This window comes from Musa acuminata, chromosome BXJ1-6 (assembly GCF_036884655.1).
Source record: "Musa acuminata AAA Group cultivar baxijiao chromosome BXJ1-6, Cavendish_Baxijiao_AAA, whole genome shotgun sequence".
In the NCBI taxonomy this organism is placed as follows: Eukaryota; Viridiplantae; Streptophyta; class Magnoliopsida; order Zingiberales; family Musaceae; genus Musa; species Musa acuminata.
Window position 1 is genome coordinate 6466687 of NC_088332.1, and position 27558 is coordinate 6494244.

The 27558-nt window shown below is 37.0% G+C and overlaps 3 protein-coding genes across 12 annotated transcripts; 1 reads left to right on the forward strand and 2 right to left on the reverse strand.

Moving 5' to 3' along the window:
- Positions 1–295: 295 nt before the first annotated feature.
- On the forward strand, positions 296–12294 carry LOC135675887 (transcription factor MYB98-like). Of its 6 annotated transcripts, none has more exons than XM_065186507.1 (3): positions 296–9153; positions 9285–10928; positions 11534–12294. In XM_065186507.1, exons 2-3 carry the CDS (start codon positions 10860–10862, stop codon positions 12155–12157), a joined length of 693 nt encoding a protein of 230 aa, XP_065042579.1. In that variant the 5' UTR covers positions 296–9153; positions 9285–10859; the 3' UTR covers positions 12158–12294. The 6 variants fall into 6 exon arrangements, with proteins under 6 accessions (XP_065042579.1, XP_065042580.1, XP_065042583.1 ...); XM_065186508.1 differs by having other exon boundaries at positions 296–8783; positions 9013–10928; XM_065186511.1 differs by having other exon boundaries at positions 296–8783.
- Positions 12295–14045: 1751 nt separating this feature from the next.
- Positions 14046–18344, reverse strand: LOC135582184 (uncharacterized). Of its 2 annotated transcripts, XM_065186514.1 has the most exons (5): positions 18158–18344; positions 17938–18051; positions 15241–15345; positions 14439–14720; positions 14046–14309 (listed from the first exon to the last, which is right to left on the reverse strand). In XM_065186514.1, the coding sequence occupies exons 1-4, from the start codon at positions 18255–18257 to the stop codon at positions 14458–14460; spliced, it is 582 nt and encodes a 193-aa protein (XP_065042586.1). In that variant the 5' UTR covers positions 18258–18344; the 3' UTR covers positions 14046–14309; positions 14439–14457. The 2 variants fall into 2 exon arrangements, with proteins under 2 accessions (XP_065042586.1, XP_065042585.1); XM_065186513.1 differs by having other exon boundaries at positions 14046–14720.
- A 1062-nt stretch (positions 18345–19406) lies between these two features.
- LOC135675888 (ethylene-responsive transcription factor-like protein At4g13040) lies at positions 19407–27371 on the reverse strand. 4 transcript variants are annotated; one of them, XM_065186518.1, is made up of 7 exons: positions 27131–27371; positions 24634–24692; positions 23892–23980; positions 21213–21297; positions 20391–20565; positions 19838–19959; positions 19407–19751 (listed from the first exon to the last, which is right to left on the reverse strand). In XM_065186518.1, exons 2-7 carry the CDS (start codon positions 24674–24676, stop codon positions 19606–19608), a joined length of 660 nt encoding a protein of 219 aa, XP_065042590.1. In that variant the 5' UTR covers positions 24677–24692; positions 27131–27371; the 3' UTR covers positions 19407–19605. The 4 variants fall into 4 exon arrangements, with proteins under 4 accessions (XP_065042590.1, XP_065042589.1, XP_065042588.1 ...); XM_065186517.1 differs by having other exon boundaries at positions 20391–20571; XM_065186516.1 differs by having other exon boundaries at positions 23850–23980.
- Positions 27372–27558: the final 187 nt, after the last annotated feature.

Below are 27558 nucleotides of genomic sequence, written 5' to 3' on the forward strand. Positions count from 1 at the left end.
CGGCGCGACACGTTTCGACCGCTCACTCGTCCCGACACGGTCCTCCGTCCTACCGTGCCGGACACCACATCACCACCCCGGGTTTTCACCGCAAACCAAGTCACCCCCGCCGCCAGCACCCACTTTCGTATCCTTTCCTATTCATGGGCCCCACCGAGGTGGACAGGTCGCAGGACGATGACGGAATTGACCCGCCAGTTAATTTTTGGTCCATAGGAATTAATGATATTTTACCGGCTCCGTAACTCCAACCCCACTTGTTAAAAGGACGGCCGGGTGGGGAGACGATGCGCTCTCCATCCCATCGTCCTCATCAGCCGCTGCTCCTCCCTTCGGTTCGTCTTCTCCTTTCGTCCTCCTCTTTCTCTCGTTGCCTTGACCTTTTAGCTCGACTTCGGTCTCCGATTCTTCTTCGGCTTGTTCTACCTTGGGCGAAGAACTTCCCCGTGATTTGAGGGTCGAGGGTTTCGATTGTCTTCCGCTGGATTCGAAGATGAACGATTCCGGAATCCGATTGATGTTCTTTTTGCTCCTTCTTGTTCTTCGGATCGAGATTAGGGTGGTTGCAGTGGATTGTGTGCTGCTGCTGTTGGCAGATGCTCGCATGTCGGGTTGACAACGAGAGAGAGCACGCCGGTCCGCAATCATGGGAGCGGCCATGGCTGTGTGTACCAGCGTGCTCTTTCTCGTCGTCACCTGGCTCGCTCGCCCTCGTGATGGAGCGTCTTCTTTGCCCGGAAACCCTCCAGGTTTGTTTCTTTATCGCTTCGATCCCCGGCCATTCAGTTTCCCGTATGATTCGTTCTTGTCCATCGTTCGATATTTCTTGTTAGTTGCATTCGATTTGTGAAATCATGGTGATCGGAGTTCGATATAGGCCAAGTTGAGAACTTTCTTTCTTTACTTCTTTAGTCTTTTTTATCCTCAAAATTTGGACTTTAGGATCATTACTCTCTATGTAACGCACACGTTTTCTATCCCGAAGCCAGTAGTTAGCTTCTCCAATGGTTTGGAGCTTCAATCTCTCTAGTTTAAGTGAATGCTCAATTTAGCTAAATAAAAGCATGATTTACTGGTCTAATGCTCAACTATTGTTGTTTATGCTTCTTTCAAATCAATATATGATCAGGAACGATCCAGCTCTACGTGTTTCCCTTTCAGTAATCCCTGCCATGAATTACGATGAATTTGATTATAAGGTGACATAGCTTGAGGGAGTACCTAAGATACATGAACTATTCAGCAAAACATTTCAAATTTTATGTGCCTTAACATATAGGATAATTCACATCTAATCCCAACTTTTCATTTACTACACTTTATACTATTTACACTAGTTATGCATTAGTGACACTGCAGTTGCTCATACAGTCTTCTCCAGTTCACGTTGTTGCATTATGGCTGTTTATGCTGTCGTCCAATTTTGGACTTGATATCTAGTATCAGTAATGTTTTTTTGCGTAGATTAATTGGTAATGAAGTTTTTCCTGCCTATTGTATCTTTGGAATTCAAATTCCACATGTTTCTTTTGGTTCTAGATTTGGCAGGTATCTTCCCTATTGGACAGGACAGCTATAAACTATTTACACTTGATTTCCTGTTAAATGAATACACTAGAAGGCAGTTTTCTGCCCTCAGCTTGTCTTGTTTATACATCACAGGAATAAAAGTGTCGTTCGTATTCTGTGTGAGATACATGCACCTAAAAGCTTTCAATTTATTAGACTATTTTCAATTTGCATTTTTCTCATATAATCTATAATTATTTTTTACCTGTTTCATTTTTTACCATCCATATAATGACAGCTTCTTCTCTACAAAGTTGACTTTTCATCTACTGTCGGGTACTGTTGTTAGTCTGGTTCTGTGTGTTTCCTTTTTTAAGGGCAAAATTATTTTATCTTTCAACAAGTGTGGATCGGGTTGCTTGTCATAAGAACTATGATCACAAAAATTTTTGTGGGTATTGTGGAGTCTAATGACATTACTTACATATCTAATTGTCTAAACATTCTTTTATGGTATGTATCCAGTACATCTGGTTTTTTTGTTTCTAAGAACTTTTGTCATTTGATTTAGGCAGTGTAGGAATAAAAATTTGGTCTCTAGATAAATATTATTGGTTGTTATCTAAATCTATGATATTTTTACTGAATTAAACAAGCATGTTTGTCTGAGTCAAAATGTAAATTCTGTATACAGCAATTATATTAAATTGACATAAGCATGCAATCATTAAAAAATATTACCGAGAAGGATTTATAAGTGAGTTTTAAGAGGTTCTGTGAAACTAGCATAGCATCAGGAGAAAATATTACATAATTTTGGATGAAATAATTAACATTGTAGACAAATATGGATGACTTGTGAAGCAAAATTTATGAATGACAATGACACTGCAGAAGCAAATTCAAGAGTGATGTAGGCATAGCATCACTTTGAGTACATCTTGTTACATTTTGCAAGAATGCAAGTGATAAGTGTTTATGTTATTAGAAACCTGAATGATCTTTTAAAGGGTAGAAGTTGACAATTTATACTACTTATCACATATGATGAAGGAACTGTATAGCATATGTGTTTTCAAGAATATCTGACTACTCAACATGGACTGGTTTTCACATATTTAACAAATAAAACAAAGGCGAGGAAAGAAATTGTTCAACTTATTGATGCAAGTTGAACAACAATCTCAAGATTTATGAAGTCTATTATAGTTTGATATCTTTGTAGATGCTGGAACTAAATATTTGAAAGATAAGCAAGTTGGATAAGTTATATGTTAATTTGTTGTGTGATAGTAAATATTATATTAAGTTGGAATTTTATGGCTATGGTTCTGTTTATAGGAATTATCTTCTTATTTGGAGAGATAATCAACTACATGTGAGTACAAAAAGCCATGTTTCCACATGGTTGAAGATATACGCTATTGCATAGATAACTGAAATTTGGTAGATATGCATAGTTGGAATCTGTAACAATGATTGACCAGCATGTTTGAAAGAATAATATTCATGTAATAACTTCAAAAACAAAGATGAATTTTACTAAAGAGTTACATGTTCCAGAACAAAAAGGTATCTCTGAGAAGTACTATCATCCGTCATTATTGAGTCTTCAAATTTATTAAATGCAACAGGAGACAAGAAAATTCCAAAGTTATGCAACTTTGCAATGTTATGCAACAGAGTTTGAGAGCACTTTTTTGTAATTTAGCTTGATTGTTATGGTAGTGTCTAAAGATTGATAAAGGCTAGAAATAGTCATCACTTTAATAGACAATCTAACTTCTAGTTCTAGAAGTGAATAATCTTTGATGAAACATCTTGTGTATATAACATTGTTTAAGATCAACTTCCTTTGAAGTTTGAACTGTAATACCAATAATTGTCAAAACCACATAGCAGGAGGATGATATCATATTTGTTAATAGTAAAAGTTATAATATCTGGTAACAGGTTTTGTTTACAGGACAGGATTGAGGAAGTGCTGGTTTTTATTTCATTATTGTTGCATTGCAAACCAAGAAATCAAGCAGTTGTTAATGCTCAAACAAAATCACTATCTCCAAATATGACATGCAAATGTGAAATAAGATTGAATGACATAGAGATGGCCTTTGTAGGATTGATAGTGGATTTGGTCATGGAGATTTTAGATTGGGCATTTACGAGGTTATCTAAGGTGGATAGCTATATAATGAATACTCATATGCATTTAAATGAAAGACTTAAGAGATGCAACTTTTACATGATAATTTTGAATTTCACCCCTTAGCTTTTATTTCTTTAAAACAGAAGGGGAGAGAGAGAGAGACTTGCAAGATACATGAGGATTAGCAGGACCATGTTTCATTCTTAACTATAAAACAAATTTTGATTTAGGAAATAATACAAAATGTTAGAATTTTAATACATTTTTTATAAAAAGCATACACTTCTCTCAAACCTAACTTTTGATATAAATGTAACGAGAGGCAGATACCCATAACATGATTCTGTTCCCCATTCTCTGTGTTCCTCTCCTTGTTTTATTGTTGTCCTCATCCTCAACCGAGAATTTCTGTCCTGTTTATTTTCCCATGCTTTTTATTCCTACAAAGTGGTGATTTTTTATGGATATATGGTGTTAAACCTATAAATGAAGTAAATTAAAACCTTTTTTTCTTCTGACGAACTAGGACCCTGTGAAGTAAATCAAAACATTAATAAAATTAGTTGTTTTGAAGTGTAATGGTGTTCACCTCGTGTGTGGGGTAGATCTAACCCTCCAATAGAGCACTTCAGTTCAGCGACTGTTGACAGATTTCCTTGACTTTTATTCTAGACTGTGTTTATATAGAATTGCTTTATTTGGTTGTCAATGGATTGATCTTATATAATAGTGAACAAGAAGCAAGTTCTAGCAGGAGGATTATTGTTTACCTCCTTTTGGCGAAAACAGTCCAAATTTCCCAACAATGCTGATGGAATTGCACTAACCCAGTTGTCTAGGTTTGATTTTGCATTATCAGTCAAGAATGAGCACATAACTGGAGAGGTAGAGGTACTGGATGCTAAAGATCCTAAGTAATCTTCATGCTTTGAGAAATGGTAATTTTAAGCACTTCTCTTAATTTAGAAAAGGGTGATGTTAAAGTAGTTATTTTGTCTAATAAAACTATAAAAGAGAGGTTGACTTAGGACAATCCTAAAGAGTGATAAGGCTTAAGGATTTAGAAGAGAGTTGATTAAAAGAGAAAAAAGAAGGGATAGATGGGGAGAATTAGACAAAACATGTTCAATTCATAGAAATCTTAATTCAAACAATGAAAGAATAAGTAGTGCAAATCTAAAGACATTGGTTTTGAGGAGGAAGAATGACATCGGTGCCTCTCTTTGTGACTAGCTTGACTTCATTGTGAGGTTGTCCACTGGTCTCTGATGTTGGTTAGCTCTAACAAAGGTTCTTAGTAGTTTGGGGTTTAGGTAGTAGCATAATTTGGGAAGAGAGGAAAGGAAGATAGAAAACAAATAACTTATTGGACTAATTTCAATTCCTCGGAAATGAGACGCATGAAAGTGTGAACTCTTCATCCTTAAGAGATACTGTTTGAGGTAGAATGAGTCATAGTTAATTTTTATTATCTTTATTATTATTTTTCCTTTCTTTTTTTTTCCTTCCTCTATTCCCAAAAAATATAAATACTTCACTTTGCTCGGAATATTGGTGTGGGACCATATTAATTATAGGTCATGCTTACTTGTTAGTATTCTACTGTCTCATAACCAGGATTCAAAATGTTGGTTTGCCACTGATTATGACCTCATCTCATGCTGGTAGGATATCGGTACCGAGTTGGACCAGTTCATAGTTTGAGTTAGTACCCAAATTGTTTCTCCTATTTTTTTGTGTTTCAAGCAAAAATAACAAAACTAGGATATCCAAAAATGCTAGAATTAGTGCATGCACATAACTTTAATAATGAATCACAAGCAATGTAGAACTATATGGACTTGTAGATCCCATTAGTGATTTAAAAAGCGCTAGGCGCCAAGGTCCAAAAACGCCTGAGGCGCTAGGCGCTCGCCCAGAGCGAAGCGAGGCGCTAAAATATAAAAATATATAATATAATTAATAAATATATTTATTTAAAATTTTAAATAAAAATATATTATTAAATTAAGAAAATCTAAGATACAAAATCACAATGTCACATTAACAAAAAAATTTAAATAAATAAAAATTAATAGTATTAAAATCAAAATAATATATTATTAATCTATTAACAGTATTGAAAATTAATCATTTCAAATAAACTTAATAATATTAACAGCATACAGTATACGTATACTGTTAAAAGGAAGTGTAAAAGGGTGCCGAGCTTGCTGACCGAGAAAAGAGGAAGCGGCGACAGCGGTGAGCAGCGGGAGGCACGAGCGGCGACAGCGGCAGCGTTTGCGAGCAGCGGCAGCAGGAGCGGGAGCGGCGACAGCGACAGCGTTTGCGAGCAGCGACAGCGGCGAGCAACGGGATCGGGATCGGCAGCGGTGAGGGTTAGGGTTCGGTTGTCACTTATATCAGTTTTAGTTGGTTCGATTAAACCAACTAACCATCATAGATCGAACCAGGACCGAACCAGACCTAAAATCTTGGTTCGGTCGCCTTAGTTAACCTAGGCGCTCACTCGAAGCGCCCAGCACCTGGGCTCGGGCGGGCGCCCAGGCGGCGCCTGTTTGAAGCACGCCGCCTGGGAGATTAGTGAGGCGCTCGGGCCTCGCCTCGCCTCGCCTGAGCGCCTAGGCGAGCGCCCGAACGCTTTTTTAAATCACTTCATCCCATGTCAATTTAGGTTTGATCCTTATGGATCTAAATTTAGGTTAGATATACACAAATCTAGATTAGATCCGCTGGGTAGGTTTAGGTTAGATTTGTGCTAATTTGACTTAAACCATGTGAATCTTAGTTGGATCCCTATGAATTCATGTTTGATTTAACCAGAAGTTCAATTGTAAAAATACTATATTACTGTCTATACTAAAGTTTAGTGCTAGGTTGCAAACCCCTACCAACTGGTATCATTGGTGCACTAATCAAACCGAGCTAGGGTGAAATCACATGTCTGCACTCCGTTACACTTAAAAACTTAGACTTGGGGTTAAGTTGTATATCGGTGGTGTCAAAAAATAGATAGATAGATAGATAGATAGATAGAGAGAGAGAGAGAGAGAGAGAGAGAGAAAAGAAGGTTGAGTGTGCTTGGAGATAATTTGTTTACTGAAGATTACATAAATAAAATTAGAAAAGTGGATCACCTAGTTTTCTAGGAAAATAGTTTTTATTTTTCATTGAAAAATGTTCTTTAGAAAAAATTTTCTCTTGAAATTTTATTTTGAAATATTATTAAAAATAGAAAATATTGTTGGGATATGGATTATCTTGAACAAGAAAATTTGCTTAAGAGTGGATAGGTTGAAAGAACAAATGTAAAAACAAGAAAAGAACAAAGAGGATAACACTAAAAGTCAGTTCACTTGTTTTGAATTTATCCCATTATTTGTTCCCCTGTCTTGCTCACTATTCTCGAGAATGAAATTACACGTGTATGCAAATGATATATGATCATATTCCCTTTTTTATAAAAATTAATATATCCAAACAAGAGTACTAAAGACTCTAAAATGATCTGATAGGATTTGATAAGAATATATTGGGTCAATGAACTGTTCTGGTGCATTTCCACAAAATATTGGTTCCATCTTGGTGAAAAGCCACTTCTGATAGACATTTATGACCATTCTGACCTTAATTTTAATGATGCTTTGAGCATGACAAAACAGTAGCTTTAAACTTGTGTTAAAATTCCTGGAGGTCTTAGCAAGTTAACCAAAGATTCTTAATTATGCTATGATTTGATGATTTTTGGAGACATGCTTCCATAGGTCATAGTTCTATTATAGAAGATATTGATCTTGCTTCACATTTACTTTTATTTGTCATGAAAGGATTTTTCTTGTGTCTAGCTTAACTGCAATCTTTTAGAAGCCTGATCAAAAGCTTTTTGTCCATGCTAGCTATTACAATTTTTCATTGGCTAATTCTCCATTTGTAGAAAATTCAAATGAGCACTTTTTGTTTCACCATATTTATGATTTGATATTTATTTCACCATCCACCAGCAGTTAAATTTATTTCATCAATTCTTCTTATGAGCACTTTTTGTTTGTTTGTTTGTTTCTTTACTGAAACTACTTGTCTACAAGTATGTACCATAGCTTGTTGGCTGATATTCTTCTTAACTTAGCTGTAATCAGTTTATTCATCATAGTTTTATGATCTAAAGCTGGTTTCAGTCACATATAACAGTTGCAAATGCTGGTTTTCTATTCACCCGTATAAGTTGCTGATGAAGGCAGCAGAAAGTAACTTGTTGCTACCAAACTGTAGGCCCTACCTTTACCAACAACCCATACTAGTTTAAAGTCATTGTTGCTTCTGCCAGTTTACACTCTACAATATTATTTGACCTGAAATAATTTTTTTACTTTATCAAGTATAACAGCAAGAAGCCCTGATGTCCCAATTATTTCAAATCAGCTTCACTACTCTATCGAGTAAAAACGGCTTTGGTGGGTTGAGTCTAGTGTTTAGATTTAGGATTTGGTTGCAGTCTACCTGCCTGATCTCTGGTAATGATTGAGTGTTGGTGCTCGAAAAGAGGCAAATTATTTCAACTTTCAAGGACTACTAGCTAAAATTATTTTAGCATACATTTAAACATTTACCGACGGCATAATAAAGCATGGCATGGATGAATTTGGCAAAATGACAATTTCTTGTATGCAACTTACTATGAAAGAGAGTTGAAGGGCTACTTCTCCTGCCATCTCAGTTTCCTACTTTGTTTTTCCTATTTAACATATTATCCAGTGCCTCTTTGTTATGATTTCGGTGGAACTTAATGCTGAAATGGCAGTTACACAATCTTGGGATGGAAGTGTTCTCCAGGAAAACAACAAGAATAGATTGACAAACCCAGCGTTGTCAAAACATGTAAATTTCATATCTGAAGCTTGGTATGATGATATGCAGATTCCAAGAATTTTTGGAAAACCGTCTTGGGGGTTGTCACTCAACTGAGCTCTTTCAACATCTAAAGATGGCAGAAGCAGAAAACTGTGCTCAAAGCTGCCTGCTTGCCTTTTCACTATCAAGTTAAAATCTCCTGGACTCCGTAACACTCAAGGTTAGTACAAAGATTGGTCAGAGCCTTCCGCAAGAACCATGTCGGAAGCCCAAGGTATAAATGGCAATGCGAACCTTATATTAACATTTATTTAAATGGCAGATTTTTTTTTTTATAGCAAATACCATATGAGTTGGTGAGGTGATCAACTACTCGGCTTGCATATTTACCTTCAGAGCTTGCTCGTTTGCAAATAATTCGTTGATATAATTTTTTTCTGGAAAATAGAAGTTGAATATATTTTTTTCTGGAAAAATAACTGTCTTGCACTGAAATTTTGTAGCCACATTGTAGAAACCATAGAGAGGAACAATAAATATATGGCAAGGCAAGGTTCCATGCTTTGCATGGAAAGTGATCTCTTAGGAAACCTTTGGAGCACCTGAGATCCATAACGAATGGATCGAAACCTTTGAATTGATTTGTAAGTGTTGAATGGTAGTCGTTTTTTGTGAGAGGGAGAAAAAAGAAAAAAAGATCCTGCCTGACACTTTTACGTGCAAATAATACTATGCTTTCATGGGCCTAACACTGTACACAAATTTAATTTTGCAGCTCAAAGAGAGATCCCAAATGGCAGCGAAGACAATGATGCATATGCCCGAAGACCAACCACTTAGTGCTACAGATCCATCAGTCTTCCCAGCCGTGGCAGTCTCCAACTCCCAAGTGTTAAAGTTGGTGGAGAGGGATGAACCGTGGAGCCCCTACCAATTTGTTTTGTGTCACAATCTGGTGTAGCAGGATACCATGAGGGAGGAGGGCTCACTCTCTCTGCAAGCCAGCCATTCAAAGCAAGCCATTCAAAGACACTGATATATGTGGTTATTATGTTCACTATCTCTGCAAAACACCCTTAGGGCTCATCTACTTATAATCGAAAAGTTTGGACCACATCGAAATCTGAAAAATACTATAGCATCGAATCTCCATTTGGCCCATGCTCTAATGGCACATTAATTAGAAGATGTTAACCATCTTCTTCTTGATTCACTTCATTGTCAAGATTTCACCATATCGAGATGATATAAACGTAGTATCGAAGGAGAATTATCAAAATACTCTATGGTACATCACAAGAATATTTTTTGGTTTCTAGACAGGAAGGAGAAGCAGTAGAAAATAAAGCGTACAGGGAAGATATATTATATATAAATGCTGACTTGAATTCTATTACTTACACAGTCATAAAAACACTTTAAAGCAGCCCCATTAAATTTGCATTTTATGATGCCTTGTCTAGCAGCATAGAAGAGTGCTGGAGAATTTTCCCATATGCCACAGTTTCTCATGTTTCATTGAGTAATTTGAGGAAGTGAGAACTGAAGCTAAAGCCCTCTAACTTTCTTAATGAAGTATATTTTCTCATTAACACTGCTATTAAAGCAGCTTAATTCCACTTTACTAACATCCTCTATTAACTCACCTCCCCTAATTACACCACTTAGTAACAATAGACATCCTTCTTGTAGGTTTCAGTTGATATAGCATGCAGTCCTGTACATGGTGACATCTCTCTCTCTCTCTTCCCCATGGACTTTGGGTGCTTCAAGGTCGACATGGGCGACGGATTGTTGGAAGCATGCCATCCCAATGGGCACCAAGATTTCAATTACCGGCTGGATGATCCATTTCACAGCATCGCCAATGGCTTCCCTTGTGGCTTCGATGGCTTCTGTCCTCAAGATCTCTCTCCACCATTGGATGACACAGAGAACATGGTGCCCATTGAAGACATCCAAAGCCTGGGGTTGCCTTGCTACATCGCAGAGAGCACGAATGGCGATCATGTGGAGCCAGAAGATGTTAGCATGGTTTCGATGACTCCCCCTCTCGAGACTCCCATCGACTTCAGCTACCCCGATGAGCTGTCCAGTGTGGTCAACAACAAGCCGCCCCAGATGGAGGTCGAGAAGAACAAGAAGTCCATGCCTGCGAGAAGAAGTGGGGGTAAAGGGCAGAAGAAGACCAGCGTGGTGAAAGGCCAATGGACTGCTGAAGAAGACAGGCAAGTCTTTTCCTTTCTCTTCCGTATCAGCTATTGATTGCTGATTCATGAATGCATGATGCAGATTGCTGATAAGTCTGGTGGAGCAGCATGGATTGAGGAAGTGGTCTCACATAGCTCAGATGCTGCATGGAAGAATAGGAAAGCAATGCAGAGAAAGATGGCACAACCATCTGAGGCCAAACATCAAGGTTTTACATACACTCTCATTTGCATCATTAGATCAAATATCTTGCTATGATCTCTTTTCTTCTCCATTGGATATCCATCCATCTACTTAATTGACATACCTACTCCTAAACATCATTCGAGGGCTGCTAAATATGAAGATAAGATGATGCCCTGTTCATATGTGTTTTAACTACATCTAAAACAAGGTTTACTTTGTTGGTACGTAATCGTGGGATTAAGATTCTATAGAATTCGAGTTTGTTCACGAATGCCATCATTATGTTTCGAAGAAGCACAATAATTTACTGCTGTATGGAAGACAGTTCTATTAGATTCAGTAGCATATATGGATTCCAATATGAGATCTATAACTCGTGCAACAATGCACTAACCAATCCGGATATCACAACAGAGATGTATTTCTTATTCTTTTAAGTCTGTTCATGAATATTAATAGGATTTTACTCGATCTAAAGTATCAATTAATGGGCTCTCTTCTTCATAGTGCATCCTTGAAATCTAAAAATAATAGCTTTAAATATCAACCTAAACTCTTAAGTTGTTTACATGCATTCATATACGTCAACATATACGACAATATGCTGTGTTCATTGTATTCATCCAGAAAGATACATGGAGTGACGAGGAAGACAAGATTCTGATTCAAGCTCACACCGAAGTCGGCAACAAATGGGCTGAGATCGCCAAGAGGCTCCCTGGGAGGACGGAGAACTCCATCAAGAACCACTGGAACGCAACCAAGCGAAGGCAGTTCGCCCGGCGGCGGTGCCGCAACAGGAAGAACCCCAAGTCCGGCATGCTCCTGCAGAACTACATCAAAAGCTTGGCCCTGAGCTCCGCACCGTCCACGAGGAGGCGCAAGGCCAGCAGCGGAAACTCGAAGGCGGCGACGGCGGCCGCGGTGGAGGAGTTGAGCGCTGCCGCAGATGCCTCCCCGAACAGCGACGATAACTTGGTCCCTGCATGCGACTTCAGCGACGTCATGGCCAGCCTGCTGTTCGACGAGGAGGAGGAGGAGGAGAAGGCCGTCCCGTGTGAGAGTTATGACTTCGGTTATTTCTTGGACCAGCTCGGTTGCGGTGCAGACATTGACAAGAGCTTGCAGACGGAGGTGGAGGTGGAGGTGGCGATGGAGTGGGAAGACATGGCAGCCATGCCGCTGTGCTGCGAGGACATGAAACCGGAGATGGACCTGCTCGAGATGCTCTCTCAAAGTAGCATGCAGTAGCAGCGAGTCCTGAAGTGCAAATCGGTGGGGAAGATTTATCCTTTGATACACAATAATTAACACGTTAAAGAGAGCATGAATGATTCTTGCAATAAGGAGTAGCTTTATGCACAGACACGCACTTGTTATGCAAGAGAGCCAATAAAGAAGAACGACAACAAATAAAGATGGGTTTCTGTTCGCCATCCTTCGCACACTGCATGCCTCCTTCTTGTTATATTGTGACTTAGGTTAATTACACATTAGTTTAGTTATCTTTAATATTTCGATCTTTATTTTTTTTAAAAAAAAATTATATTAATATCACTATAATTATAAAAATAAAATTTATAGATCTATTTATTCTAACATTATTGGTTTTACTAATAAAAAATAAAAATAATTGATAAAAAAATAATTTTAATATTCTAACTAATGATGACGGATGACGACATAGTTAGGAGCCATGGTGGTTGTTATGGATGATGATAGCGATGATGAGATGTGAGGGTCGCTCGGCAAGTGCGTCAGCAACGACGTAAATGCAAAGTTGTCCTCTCATTCTACTCATCCACAATAGTCACTCGTGATCTTAATATTGTCATCATTCATTATTACCGACTAAAATATTAAAATTATTATTTTATCTTTTTATTTTTTATATTTTTATAGAATTGATGATGTCAAGATAAATAGATTTGGATGTTTCAATATCAATCTAACTTTTTAATATATAGAAACAAATACGAAAGGTAAATAACTACAATCTATAATTACACCACTACTTACTCATCTAATGTTAATTCTCTCCTCTCTCTCTCCTATCGTTCACTTAATCAATGTTAGCTAAATAATCCATTCTCGATATTATTCTTTACCTCGATCGAAGAGTCACCTAACACACAATATCAAAAGCACTCCAGTTGTGTCCCTGAGAGGCTCTCAGATTGGATTCGAGTCCCAATCATACATCGAACAATCGCTTAGCTATTTTACTCTTGCCTTTGGTTTATCACACAGAGTCTCATTTTGCGTAACAGAGAGTAGGGATTGTCCATGTAAGTTGTTTATGGGACGGTGGGTAGGTAGATTTATCCCTCGATTAGGATCTCTCTCCTGACTTGGTTGCGTAGAGGTGAGTCGTGGACTATTTACTAGTAGGAAGAGTGAATATATTAGATCTTTTTAATGGTTAGGAATTGTGTTTTATTTAGACTTATTGACTTAGTTGTCTTCGTCCATCTATTGTTCCTCTTCCTCCATGGCCTTCTTCTATCTTTCCATCCCTCTTCCTTATTTCTGAACATATCGCCGATCTACCATTCGTTGACGTGAAGATGTAAATCCCTCGTAAAGAAGAATTGAGAGAGAGAAAGAGAGAGAGAGAGAGAGAGAGTGGAGAGGGAATCGATTACTGTAAGTGTTAATTTGAATTCACATTGAGGGTTAATTGGATTCATTTGTATCCTTAATTAAAGGCTCAAAAATGCCACTATAGTCATTTGGGGCCTGAGTTATAATAAAAAATATTTAATATTATTTTTTATCGTAACATTTGATATCAAAATAGACAAGAGTAAGATTGATTTATAAAGATCCGATGAATATATTAAAATTTAAATCGTGACATTTGATATCAAAATCAACCCATAAAGAAACTAGTTTCACATAAAAAATTAAGTTTGATTAAAATTAATTTATAAAAATTAAGATAAAAATTAACTTATAAGAATTCGATAAGTATATTACTATCCATTTTAACTTAAATATTTTAATCGATTTGAACCAATAACTTAAATATTTTAATTGATTTGAACCAAACGAAATTTTTAGGTTTAAAGCAGATAATTTCCCTTAGATTACACTATTCTCATGCCTTTTGCTCGACTTTTGTGCTCTTCCAAGAATATTCTAAAAACAATTCAAAAGATATGTAATGTTATAAATACAATCATTGTGGCAAATAAATGTAAACATGGCTCAACAGCTTGTTTGAGAACAGCAGCACAGGAAAAAAAAGCTTTCCTCGATCCAAAAGAAAGGTCGCAGCAGCTTCACATTCCAAAGGATTTGGAACTCAATTCAGAATCAGCTCCAAGCAGCCTTGAGCTGATTATTATCCTTGAGAATTGCTTTCGTATTATCCTTTAATCCTGATCCCAAGAGCAAAGATCTAACATGACATGGAAGAGAGATTATTTGTGTAGACTTGAAACTTGAGTCTGGAACTCAGCTGTACTTGTCCCCATACTGCAGAGGAACTCTGAGACAGAAACTTGACAATTGCAAAGTAAAAACATACTTGTAGTTGTTGAATCTCCTTATTCTTCTTTATTCAATTTACCAAATGTTCTTTTGGCATATAACTGTTGTTCTCGGGCACGCTTGGCAGCAAGAGCTTCTTCGTCTAGCACTTGAATAGGTGACCACTCTGGGAAACTCCAGCTTGAATTTCCATTTTTGATCCTGGTTAGAGTGTTCTTGAAGCTTTGAAAACGGGGTCTCAACTGTATGGTGGTGAAATCTAGTGCCGTCCCTGCAGCTGCGAAGATGATTGCATATTTAGCTGCTCCTAGTTGACCACCTGCAATGAAATGGAAAAAGAAAAATTAGGTAATGGAAAAACTAAAGATTGTTATGCAACCTGATGTGCAGATCAACATGGCTTTATTATGATACAAATAACAAAGAAAAATTAGTTTATGTATCTGCGAGAACAGTTTTTGATCCTTTAAAATGCACTGGATATTCAAATATATAGAAATGGTGGAATGAGAACCTATATTCGAATCAGTTTTACAGATAATAGAATCAACTTACATTCACAAAACTATAGCCTAACCCATTTCACATAGAAACAGACTCAGATTGAAATTAGCTGACCACATTTGGCAACAATGGTTATACCCATACACATTTCCTATGGTAATTGTATAAAAGATCAAAGAACTCGAATAATAAAGACTCAACTGAAAGAACACAATGCTAAGCCATCTATGCACCTTCTCTTGAAAAATTACCTGCTTGATTCATTCCGTTAACATACTGTGCACATGTATATGAAATTAAGCAAGAAAAGTTTGATGATAAAGAAGGTTCACCACCTTGTAGCCTCCCAAGAAGAGCGCCACTTGCAATTCCTCCTATCACAGAATTAAAAAGGTCATCGGGTTCTGAAGCTCGAGCATCTCTTGCAATTTCCCGTGCACCTGAATAATCAGTATAAACACAGCAGCAAGACTAAAGGGCATCAATAAAGTGACACAAAATATCAAAGTAGATCCGGTAAGATTCCTATTTAGAGTACCCATAAAAGGAAAAGTAGCAGAGCCTGTAAAAACCTCTTATCCTTAATCATATCTCATATGCTACTATACATGTCTAAACACTCTGCCTTGTACCATGAAAAGTATAAGTTTAATGTTCCATAAATCAGTTTCCTCTGAATAAAAAAGGTAACTAATTTCCAGTGCTCTTGATTTTCATCTGCTTTGAGACCATTAACTCCATGCAGCATGTAGAATCAAGAACCTGACTCAACCTTGAAACTCCAATATTTGGGTTGCAGCGATCCTACAAAGCATATCAGCCAACTCCACCTGATATCAAGTTGGTTCAACCCATCCCAACTAATCCCTTTTTCCTTTTTAGAGGATCTTATAGCTGGAGACATAAGGCTCAGAAGTCATGAGTCACATGACCCACAAGGCCCCTACTCGAACACTAGCAAGTGTCACCAACCATGATATTGCCTAGAGCACAAGAAGATAAGAGAGGGAAAATGAGCAGAAAGAGAACACGACTTGTTTTATTCATCTTATGGGATAATAAGCGGAAAGACAGGATAATGAGAGGATAAGAGAGAATAGCAGGAATAATGAGAGAAAATGAGTTTTATTTATCTCATTATGGGATAATGAGAGAAAATGAGCAGAAAGACAGGATAATGAAGGGAAGGAAAAGAGGAGAATAGCAGGGAGAGGATAAGAATACAAGAAAGAAACAATGAGGAAGAAGAGAAAGAAATAATAGTTACATTTCTTATTTTTATTTGTTTTATTTTTCTGAATATAGTTTTGACTTTTTATATTGTTCTACTTTATTGTACGGCAAAAACACCAGAGCTGATCCAGCTCTCCATTCCTAATCCCTAGTTCAATTGCCGATCCAAATCATCATATTTAACCTGAGGAACAACCCTTTCCATTTCATTCCTGATCTTTTTTTCTTTCTTGGAGCTAAACTGGGGCAAGTAGTCGATATCATTGTTCCTCAAAAAATGAGACATTTCTGATCCTCAGTTGACACTGCAATCCAAATATCTTTGTTGAAATATAATTTCTTTGATTCTAGCTATGCTTTTGGTTTGGAATGGTTACTCTTGGTTTAGAATTACTCCTGCTTTCTTGCTTTGGTCATTGTTAATCACTAAAGGGCCTGCTATAAGCTGTATTCTAGCAAAAACTATGTAGTTATTTAGTGAATGTAACAAAAAAACACGTTCTTAGTTTATTTTTGACAAATAGGAAGTTTGTAGACATAACCATGATATTTTGTGTTTTAGATAAAAGGAAAAGAGAGAAATGGCATCTCTTTGTTCCAATCTTTTGGTGGTTTTCTTGTTGGGTTAGAATCACTAACTCTGGCATCTTGATGGAGTGATGAAATCAAGATTTTGCTGGTGGTCTCTAAGCTATGTATATTGCTAGACGTGCCATTGAATAAAAGTTGCCCCTAACATTTATGATTAAAGTGGGTGTTAAACCATGCTATCTCAACATTCAGAACATGTTTGTGAAACCAGCTCTTTGGTCTGTCAACAAAACACTCAATAGTGATTAAATTTTTATAGGAGAATATATCTAAAGTGGTAGATATATCTTTCTAAACTTCTTTGTTTCTTTTCCTTACTCAAGAGATAGAACAACATAATACATCTTCCCTGAGATTGGATCAAAATTGGAACAAAATCAATAATGAGATGAGGCCATTTCATGAAAAATTAATTTTCCAGAATAGTACTTTGTCTTAACCACTTTTCCGCATTCCTTATATGCATTCTCACTTGGTCTACAGGCAATGACTTCAGCTGGCACTTCCTAACTTTTCTAATTTTTGGCACACTGGACCTTTTTTCATCTCACATTGCAAGTGGGTATTTGTAACGTAATCAACCAATTTATATTGGATATATTATGAATTATGTATGCCATCTCAAGTTGGTCTATTCGATAATTAAGTTTTTCTTTTACCTATCATGTGCCTTTCGGGGATTCTTAAACAATTTCTATGTATTTTTGCCGTTACATCTCTACCAACATATTGAAATTTGGTAGACTATGAACTTCAATGGTTTAATTCATTACATACATATAAATCCAGGAATACAATATTTAGCTGTTTTTTCTCTATCTATCGTTTCCAAGACCAGACGCACTTGTAATTTTGTGATGTGTGCTTCGTTATACTTAGTTTGTGTGCTGGGGGGATTATAAGTAATCTTATCTACGCTTAGGGGGATTACAAGTAATCTTATCCATGTAAGAAAAATATATAGGAAAACTGAACAAAGACTTAGTAAATAAGATTGTCATGATCCAGTAAACGCCCGAATGCACAAATGTTCTTCCTTCAAATTATTCAGCATCGAAAGAAAGAATCAAGACACATAATAAAAAGAAATAATCTAACAATTTTTCTACCTAAAGAATTGATCTTTACACACTGAACCATGATTATATTCTCAAAGCAACAGAGGTATCTAATCTCAACCAAAACAACAGACTAAGGCGACAGATTACCGCAGTAGCAACCGGTAACGATGGCCAAATCGGCCGCATAGGTGGCGGCGATGGTGCCCGTGCCGAGAACCTTCCGGTGCTTAGAGACCAATCCGGCTCCTCCACCGACCACCCCTGAAATCGATCGAATAAATCGAATTGAATCCTTGGGATCTAAGAAGAACTGATAATTACACGGACAGTTCACGAGAAAGAGGGCAAAAAGTGAGAGGTGGGTGACCAGCGAGGAGAGTGGGAACAATGATGCGCCCCTTCCAGCCGTCCGAAGGTCGGCTGCCGGGCGCGTCCGTGGCCCTCTCTTCCGACGACATCTCCGGCATGCCCACCGCACGCGACTACGCGAGAGCAAGCAAGCCGTCTTCCAAATAGAACCAGAGTCGAGGCGTAGGGAACCAAAGACCCGATACAACAAACCTCTGTAACGGACGATAAATACGACTCGATCTAAAGATGGGTTAATTACGTATTTTGGTCTTTATCTTTAAAAAAAATTATATTAATATCTCTATAATTATAAAAGTAAAATATATAGATTCATTTATCTTAATATCGTTAGTTTTATTAAAAAAAAATAAAAATAAAAAATAAAAAAAAATTTAATATTTCAATTAATGATAACAAACGATAATGCCGTTGAGATCGTGGATGACTATTGTTGATGAGTAGAACGACAATGAAAAGTGAGAGTCGTTTTGTATCTACGTCGATGTCGATGCAGTTGTCCAGTGATCCTTTCGTTGCATTACATATGTGTCGATATCGATACAATTATCGAGCATCGTCGTTCGGTATCTACATTGGCGATCATTTCATCATTCGTCAGTTACGTTGACACCAACATAGAGGTAAAGCGATGCTGCTTGACAATTGCGTCGGTGTTGACGTAGATACAAAGCAGTCCTAATCTCTCGTTGTCATTTTCTTTATCCACAACATTTACTCACGGTCCCTAACGGTGTCACGGTCCAGTACCATCAATTAAAATATTAAAATTATCTTTTTATCATTTGTTTATATATTTTCATTGATGATGTTATGGTAATTAGTAACTATAGATGCTAATATAAATTTTTAAAATAAGTTATCTAAAGATTCTAAGTTTCTCTTATAACGTGTCCAAGACGTAGAACGGGTGTTCAGTGACCTCTGTATGAGGATTGCTTTCATCGATGCTACGATGGGGATGTATTCCAATGTTTCTCTCGAGGAGAGTGTCACAAGACATCGAGGACAAAGTAGAAAGTAATGGTTTGTATTCATAGAACTAGTTTTCGTCAGTGCAGAACAGTCGACTGTTCTTTGTACAAGAGAAGAAATGTCAATGATCGACATACTAGTAGTCAAACAATCAATAACTTGGATCACAACTGAACGAAGTCTCCCTTCAAGATTTAGGTCTTAAGGCTCACACACAATCGATCAACATTTGCATGAATTCCACAAGGTAAACGATGGTCAACGCAATCATAGAAGTTGAGACATCTTAAATGGGAGTCTTTGATTAGAAGATGGCAACAAAAATCTTGCCCTAATAGGGGCCTTTATATAGAGCAAACTGATGAGGTAATTAATAAAGCTAAACTATGAAATGTGTATATGTATGCATAAGCTAGCCTCGATAGTAAAAATGATTAGAAATTGTATTCTGGATTCTTTGCATCACAGTGATCACGAGGCAGATGTCTCGACGTCAACATCTTCATCATCCTCGGAAATAGATGAAACAGGGGTGCCTCCCTCCTGTTTCCGGTTGTTATTTGGCAGTTGACTCTCCAACTTCTTTCGTCTCCCTGCACCAATCTTTCTCTGGTTCTCTGGAAATCAAAAACCAAAAGAAATGAGAATAGAACAGCTCCGTTGAGCATGACGAACAATAAAATACAAATGAGCTTCATTTTACTCTTATTGTTGATTGCGCTGCGAGTCATGGCCAAGAAATCATCCCAGTTGTACTGTTTTAGTTCTTGTTTCTCCTCCTCCGTGAGCTCAAAATTGGGTTCTCTTCCGCACATGAAAGCCGCTCTGTAGGTAAAGATGAACTCATAAAAGGAATACGCAGCAGGAAATGTAAGTCACGCAGCAGCACTACAATATCAGTATCTTCTAGTAATCAGTCAAGTCAACATCAGTTGTCATACTCTGAACTAGACACCATAACCAATTAGCAGGACAATTGCCTAATGAAATTGTTCCCTGAATCCTGTACAATAAATTATCTCCGATTTTACAAGAAATATCGAAGTCATGGAGCAGGTGGGCAAAGCTAACTTGTGGAAGTTTCCACTGAAAATATTGTCACCAGTTAGGTTGAGAATAATAAAGAAAGGCAATGATATTGTTGGGAAACCTAGAAGATAAATCAACAAAGACAACGATATTCTCGGAAAGCCTAGAAGCTTTGTGGCACAAACAAAAATTAAAATACCAGCTAAGTGTATCTAATAGATTAATACCTGTCATACAATCGAGCAGCTTCTTCCTGAGACTCGACAGTTCCCAAATGAATCTGTTTCTTATCAACTTTTATTGCTGCCTGCCATTTCATATTTTTAAAGTAAACCCCGGTCATTTTGCGTGGTTCTTGGTCTTCGTAGTGCTTTCTCCTGTGTCGCTTGCTGCGCTTTATTTCTTTACCTCAAATAGAAGTAGCAAAATGGCATGTAAGTTAAATAAACAATTTAAAAAAAAACTCGCTTAAAACAGTAAACACTAAGTCAGCTCCTTTTATGAAAGTTTGATTAAGTTGATGTCAACAGAATGAGAAAAACTCTACAATTTTCAACTCTTGTTTTAAAAGACATGGCAAGCTTAGTGAGTCTTAATAACAAGTGTACGTGTGTTTGCTGTTCAAATTTGTTTCTACAAAAAAAAAATTTAATGGATCAGCAATCCAGTTCGGTAAATGTAGAACATGGCAATCTCTGAAAAAGAAATGAACCGAAATTTACCCCTTTTATACACAAACATGTATATACAGAAAAAAAAGACTTTAAATTTCTACTTGCATATTGAATAGTCACACTTCAAGAACTGATGAAAAATTACATGAATTAAAATTATTCTTCTAGTGTATGAAATTTTCTGTTTTCCTTTCCCAGTGTATTAAAAATTTCTGGCTCTTAGTCACCTATTCCTTCTTCTAAGTAAATCAAATTAAAGGAACTACAACATTATGCATGATTATTCGTACCTGAAGGTATTCCATACTCAGAGAATAAATATATAAAGGTTTCAAGGCATTCAATATCAAGTGAATTTTCAGGAAAAAAACAAACCAGGACAATGATGGTTCAGCGCCTCCTTCGGCGTAGTCAAGCCAGATACATTTGAGGATCCAGAATATGTTTCAGATTTATTTACCTGCAGAACACAATGAGCATGGAAATACCTCAGCAAGGACTACAGCTTAGGCTTAATAATATTACATTAGGTCTTCGAGGAAAGGGTTTGTCAATAATGAGTTATGGTGATTGTGTGGACATAGATACCAGCAAGGGGCCTATTGGTTCAAACTTCAAAAGTATATGGAAATATCATCCAGTGGTAGAGTCACTTTTTCAGTGTCTCATTTCGAAAGTCTATTGGACTGCATAGTATAAACTCTAAAGAAATAAGGTGTAGAAAAAGGTATACACAACCACTGAACCATGGTAGTACAGTGAAATTGGAGTATAAGGCACAGATAGGAGAAAAAGTAAACCAAATAACAGGCTTTTTAGAAGTACATAAATTTTCCAGTGTAATATGTTGATCTTCTATATATCACGCGTAGGACTTAATATATGGAAGAAGCAACATATGCCATACATAATAGGTTGCTCCAACGAGAAAAAAATCTGTCAAACCCCAAAAGGAATTGAGCATAACCATTATGACCATCATTAGCTAAATCAGGGAACTCAGTTTTACATGGTTTACACAATCACTTAACAATGATAGTACAGTGGAGCATAAGGCACCGGAAGGGGGAAAAGGTAAACTAAACCAAATAACAACCTTTCTAGACGTCCATATACCTTCCGGCATAATATGTTGATCTTCATATATGCGAATTACATGCATGACTTAATATATGGAAGAAGCAATACATGCCAGATCAAACTAGCATAATAGTTTGCAAAATGAGAACAATTCTGTCTAACCTCTAGTATTTCAGTAAATTAATCATGTAGAAATAACTATTGATTGATGGTCATGGCTAAATAATGCATACTACTAGATCAACAAACAAACATATTATGTGGACTATTTAAATGAGACCTAATTCACATGAGACTGATAATTGCACATTGCTATTAGATACCCAAAACTACCAGCACTGCCACTGATAGTTCAAGCTTTTAGATACCTAATCAGCATAATGTATATACTCTCCCCCTTATAAATCTGAGGCTTAGTTCCTATTGGTGCAACTGACAGATATAGGTGCTGATCGATAAAGGATCAGAATTAATGCAAAATCAAACTATAAGACTATTTCATCAATGGAAGAAATTATCCGATTTTTTGAAAGAACATTATTTTTTACTCCCAGATGCATCTTGCAACTCAAAAAGAATCAGAGATACTACTTTAAAGAATTGAGCTACTTGTCCTAAAACTAGAATATGAACATAGAAAAATAAAAGGTCAGTCATTTTATGAAATGTGAACATACCATTTGTATATTTTGAGTGTTAGTTTGACTGATAGTTTTTGCAAACCTGAAATATTTCTAGTCACAGTTCCTCATGACCACCTTCAGCCTAAGAATTGTGTTAGAGGAATAACCTGTAAACTGTTGTCTAGATGTGCCTCATACTAGACTTAATGTGCACTCTAGCATACTCCATTAATTTATAACAAACGGATCAATTTCCTTGTGCCTTAGATTTGGAACCATGTATCCCTGTCTCTTGAATTTTATCAATGAATGTAACAAGTATATTTGGCTCAGCTTGAACACTAAGTGGATGCTGAACAGTCTTGGTTTCTTGGTATATTAAGAACTATGTAAATATGAACTCAATCAATTAGAAAAAGCATTTCAAAAATCTTTCTTAATTAAACAGAACTTTTTAAACAGTATTCAGATTTCAGATCCCAAGTAATGGTATACACATAACCTAAGATAGGATTAAAAAAAAAGGATTTTAACAAGCCATTGTGACCTTGGGTCAATGACCAGCTTTTGACAATCCAAATTTGAAAAACAAAATAGTGGCATACGTTAGCAACAACAAAGGATGCAGTTGTTGTCAAAAATTCGATTTGGTGGTTTGTATTTCAAAAATGATGAATATTGTCTAAACTCTAAAGCATCATTCTTCAGGATCAATAGAATGGACCACGTCTGAGGGAATGCTAATAGTTGCAAGATGAGTTATTAGCTTTAATCGATCACCATTATAGTTAAATGAGAAACTATCTACTCCATTAACTGTAAAATGAACTTATTCCTCTAACATTCCCGATAGGAGCAACAGTAAAACTTGAAAAAGGACAGAACACATGCTATAATATTGATGTAAACATGCCTGCATACTCGAAAGCAAATTAATTATTTTAATAAAATAGTATACAAATCTAAGCAACTAATGTACCAAACTGACAATAACAACACTCATTAAGGGCAAACAATATATACCAGCAGAAAGAGTGAAAATGTGTGTTATTAGTATAAGCCTACAGTATATGAACATTACAGTACATGAACATCACATATCAAACAGAACATAGAATATAATGATTGCAATTGCTGAAGTAGGTTTTTAAAAGTCTAAGTAAAACTTATAAATGTAAGACTTTTGAGCCAACAACTATGTCTTGACAAAGGTGACAAATTATAACATATAAATGATTGATAAAAGACACATGTGGCAGGAATATAGCTGGAGAAAAATGAACCTAGGATTCTAAAATTAAATATATACCAGCTTTTGAGGACTTGTATTAACTGAAGATATGGGATATACACTGACTGGCTTGACATGTTGATTAGGATTTTCCACAGAATTGCCATTGTCAATTGGCTGAGGAACCACAACCGGGAAAGAACTTTTTCCTGCAACATCATGTTAGAACTCTTACTAGAATGATAGGCCCAACAAGCATGCTATAAATTCATTCAATTATTAAAATGGGACATGATAGTTCCACTTCCATGTAATCAGAAGTAAGATGTCAGAGATGTAATTTATCCATCCATGTCACAAAGATTCAAGTTAACTAATGTCTTAAGTTTTTGACTCTCATTGAAGGTGAGGGCGAACCTTGGTAGTTCCTTTGCGATCTGAAAGATCAGATAAGAGTCACGGAAACAACCTTTTTAAATATTTAAAGGTAAGATTGCATATATATCCTGGATCCCACATTGGCGGAAGCCTCATGGACTGATATGTCCTTTTTACTCTTACTGAAGGTACCAAGTCCTTTTTACTCTTACTGATATGTCCTTTTTATTCATCAACATGACTTCTTTCGAGACATTAACAACAATTGAAACCTTGGAAGATCAAACTAGAGATGGAATAGAAATACTATCTTCCACCACAAAGAAATCACTTAGTACGCAAAGCATGCATATCTGCTAAGAATCAAGGTCCATGGTATAGAATCTATAAGTCATCAATCCCAAACTAATAAAATTAAAGGGAAAACAGTCATTTGCATCATGCATGCTGTGAAATCATTTATAGATTGAGTAAATTGCATTACCAGAACAGAGCCCCAAATATCTTCTTCGCCTTATGCTAACCATTGCTGACTGCCTTGCTCTGAATGAAGAGGATAAATTAATGGAAAAAATAAACATCCACTGAATACTATTAGAAAATATGAACAAAAAAAAACTAATGCTGAACAAAAAGTTCAAGATAAATTGGCCTAGATAATGGACTGGAAACTAATAGCAGTAGATCACAACAATTGCCAGGGCTACATGATAAAAATACCTGATTGATTTATATATCCACTAAATCAAAATGTAACAGAAAAAATGATGACTACATTTCAAACTAGGGTTAAAAAATAACTGACTTCTTAGACATTTTACAGGATTGGTATTGCTTCAGCTTTTTGCAAAAGCTCTTCACATAATAGACATTATAGAAGTTTTTAATGGAGAATATTATTTTCACCTTTTCTTTTGGTTTGGAGGGAGTCTTCCTTTCGGGGATGGGTTTAGCACATTCACCCATGTGGATAACGAATTCCTTAATCATAAACCAATAAGAAGGTAATCAAATAAATGCACTTGATGCAAAACATGACTCGATGTCCTATTAAAACTGTGAAAAGGTAGATTCAATTAGCATTCACGTCCTATTAAAATTATCCTAGAAAAGCTCAAAATTGTTGGATCTCAGCAAGTCAATTGCAATACTTGTTCTGTTTATCAATTCTCGTGTTTTAGCAATACATTCCCTGCAGACGCATCATCATCGGATCAAACTCGCAGGAAAACATGATGGAAATCCACTTAAGCAAGCCATCTAGTTATCTAGTTTGTCCAATGGTTCTGATCATATCTTGAAGAATAAAAATGATGTCAAATGATTGGATTCAGAATATGATGCCCTATAAGAATTAAGTCATTTTCAGAATGAAAAGGGATTCCAAAAGTATCTGATAATATCATTTGATAACATTCTCAAAGTATAGGTACCTTTCCTCTTTAATATCCAAACATAAATCCTTTTCACAATAGACAGCTTAAAAACTTTTATGGTTGCTTCGTTCAATCTGGACATCCATTGTCCAGAACAGTTCACAATCATATGGTGTGTCCACAATAACTAGGTGCTATATCTTTCTCACCAGAGGCATAAATTGTCATCGGCAATTGTGATCCATCTTCTGTTGTCGTATTGCCCTATAGGACACACCATGAATCTAAGTATTTCGATTACAAACTAACAGCACGACCTCAAACCCAGAACATCCAGCAGTATAAATCAACTAGATTGGTCGAGAGTTTGAGACTATCCCGGAGCCCACCCACATCACTCCAGCTTAACAATCAATTTAGTTGAACGCTGACATATGACTGAAATGACAATGGATGTTAATAGAGCTCCACCTTCAGAGATGACAAGATTGAGTTCCAACCTGGCTCACCACCAAGTCAAAGGGAATCATCTCATTGTTGAGCTCCATCGTGCATCAATCCTGATGCAGAAATATTGGAGATCTTCAAGAAAGAAGTGGAGGGATGAACGCAGTCAAGTAGCTCTTTGCTACCTTTTTGGGGATGGATTCAAATTATACTCAAATTTAAGTAAATTTCCATCAACTTTTTTTTTTGTCTTTATTTAGGTTTGTCTCTAGAAAGATATGAAGATTTCTTAGGGACGAGACTAAGACAAAGTAAAAGAGACTGCAGCAGCAAAGTCTTCTGTCCTTTAAGAGAGCTGATTGTACTGATGCATCATGCTTATGTCAACTGCTATTGTCACAACTGATGGGAAATATTCACAGAAACAAGTACAAAATTCAAGGCATAAAATTTTCGTTTCAAACTGACATGAATCTGCAGAACTAAACAGAGAACTACTGAAGATCCTCATGATGCACACAAATGAACAGTAACTTCAACATATGGTAAGGAAACTAATTTCCCACTATGACTCGGTCTTATATCAATTGCCTTGATGTGCTATCCCGTTGACTCCACAATACCCGAGTCAAACATCACAACTCCACCTTGTTCCCGTGAACAGGCACTGGTCATCAACCAACATTATCATCATTCATCAGTATAGAATTAATCAGATTACACAGAGCAAACAGAAACCAACTCCAACCCACACGCCTACTAAAACAGCAATCCCTAGAATACAAATCTAACAGGGTGGTCAGGCCCCAAGCTCCTCCAGCAACACGCGATCAACGATCAAAACCCATCAAGAACCTCAATCTGGTAGAAAGTCGAAAGGTCCACCAGACCAAACCAAACCACCACCTCGGATCTCGGGAAATCCGATTCCCCAGCCTTCACCCACACATATTCCACGCCCGCACAAACCCAGATGACGGAAAACCACCGACAAGGTCCAAAGCCGTGAGCCGAGGTGGCCGCCAACCCTCAAGAACCCGACCCCAAACACCCCCCAGTCCACTCACCACGTACAGCACGAAAATAAGCATCGGCACCACGGCAGACCAAAAGGAACACAGACAAGAATCCAAGAAAAAGGATATGATGAGTCCGTACCGGGTTTGACGCCGGTGGGAAGATGACGACGCTCGGACCGGGAGGGCGAGTGGCGATGCCGACGGCTGCTCGAGGGAGGTACGAGGAGGAGGTGATCGAGATGGAGGCTCACATCAACCACCTGTCTTCTCTTCGATTAGTGTTGTCTTTCGTTGCTTCTCCCCTTTTCTTCTTCCTCCTCTTCTCTTGATCTTTTCTCTGTGGTTGTCTCCGCGCTCTCCCCTCTCGTATTCGAGGTGTCGAAGGCACCGAAGCGATGGGAACGTATGTTTTATGTCACCTTCTATTCCCACTTCAAATTACCATAGTGTCCCTAATCCTCGTGGGATTTAACCAACCACCCTCCTAAATTTCCGGGCCTTCCCCAATTGCATCTCTCTTTCATTTTTAATTATATCAAATTTACTATTTTTGAAAATTTTAATTTC

Bases quoted from the DNA above. Each gene is read 5' to 3' on its own strand.
- LOC135675887 (XM_065186507.1), top strand. From the start codon at position 10,860: ATGCTGCATGGAAGAATAGGAAAGCAATGCAGAGAAAGATGGCACAAC. The intron at 10,929-11,533 runs GTTTTACATACA...GTATTCATCCAG, and splicing joins ATCTGAGGCCAAACATCAAG to AAAGATACATGGAGTGACGA.
- LOC135582184 (XM_065186514.1), bottom strand. From the start codon at position 18,257: ATGCCGGAGATGTCGTCGGAAGAGAGGGCCACGGACGCGCCCGGCAGC. The intron at 18,052-18,157 runs GTCACCCACCTC...GATCGATTTCAG, and splicing joins TGTTCCCACTCTCCTCGCTG to GGGTGGTCGGTGGAGGAGCC. The intron at 15,346-17,937 runs GTAATCTGTCGC...CTGATTATTCAG, and splicing joins CGTTACCGGTTGCTACTGCG to GTGCACGGGAAATTGCAAGA.
- LOC135675888 (XM_065186515.1), bottom strand. From the start codon at position 24,676: ATGGTTAGCATAAGGCGAAGAAGATATTTGGGGCTCTGTTCTG. The intron at 23,981-24,633 runs GTAATGCAATTT...ATGATGTTGCAG, and splicing joins ATATTTGGGGCTCTGTTCTG to GAAAAAGTTCTTTCCCGGTT. The intron at 19,960-20,390 runs GTATTAATCTAT...CTTTACCTACAG, and splicing joins GCTGCTCGATTGTATGACAG to AGCGGCTTTCATGTGCGGAA.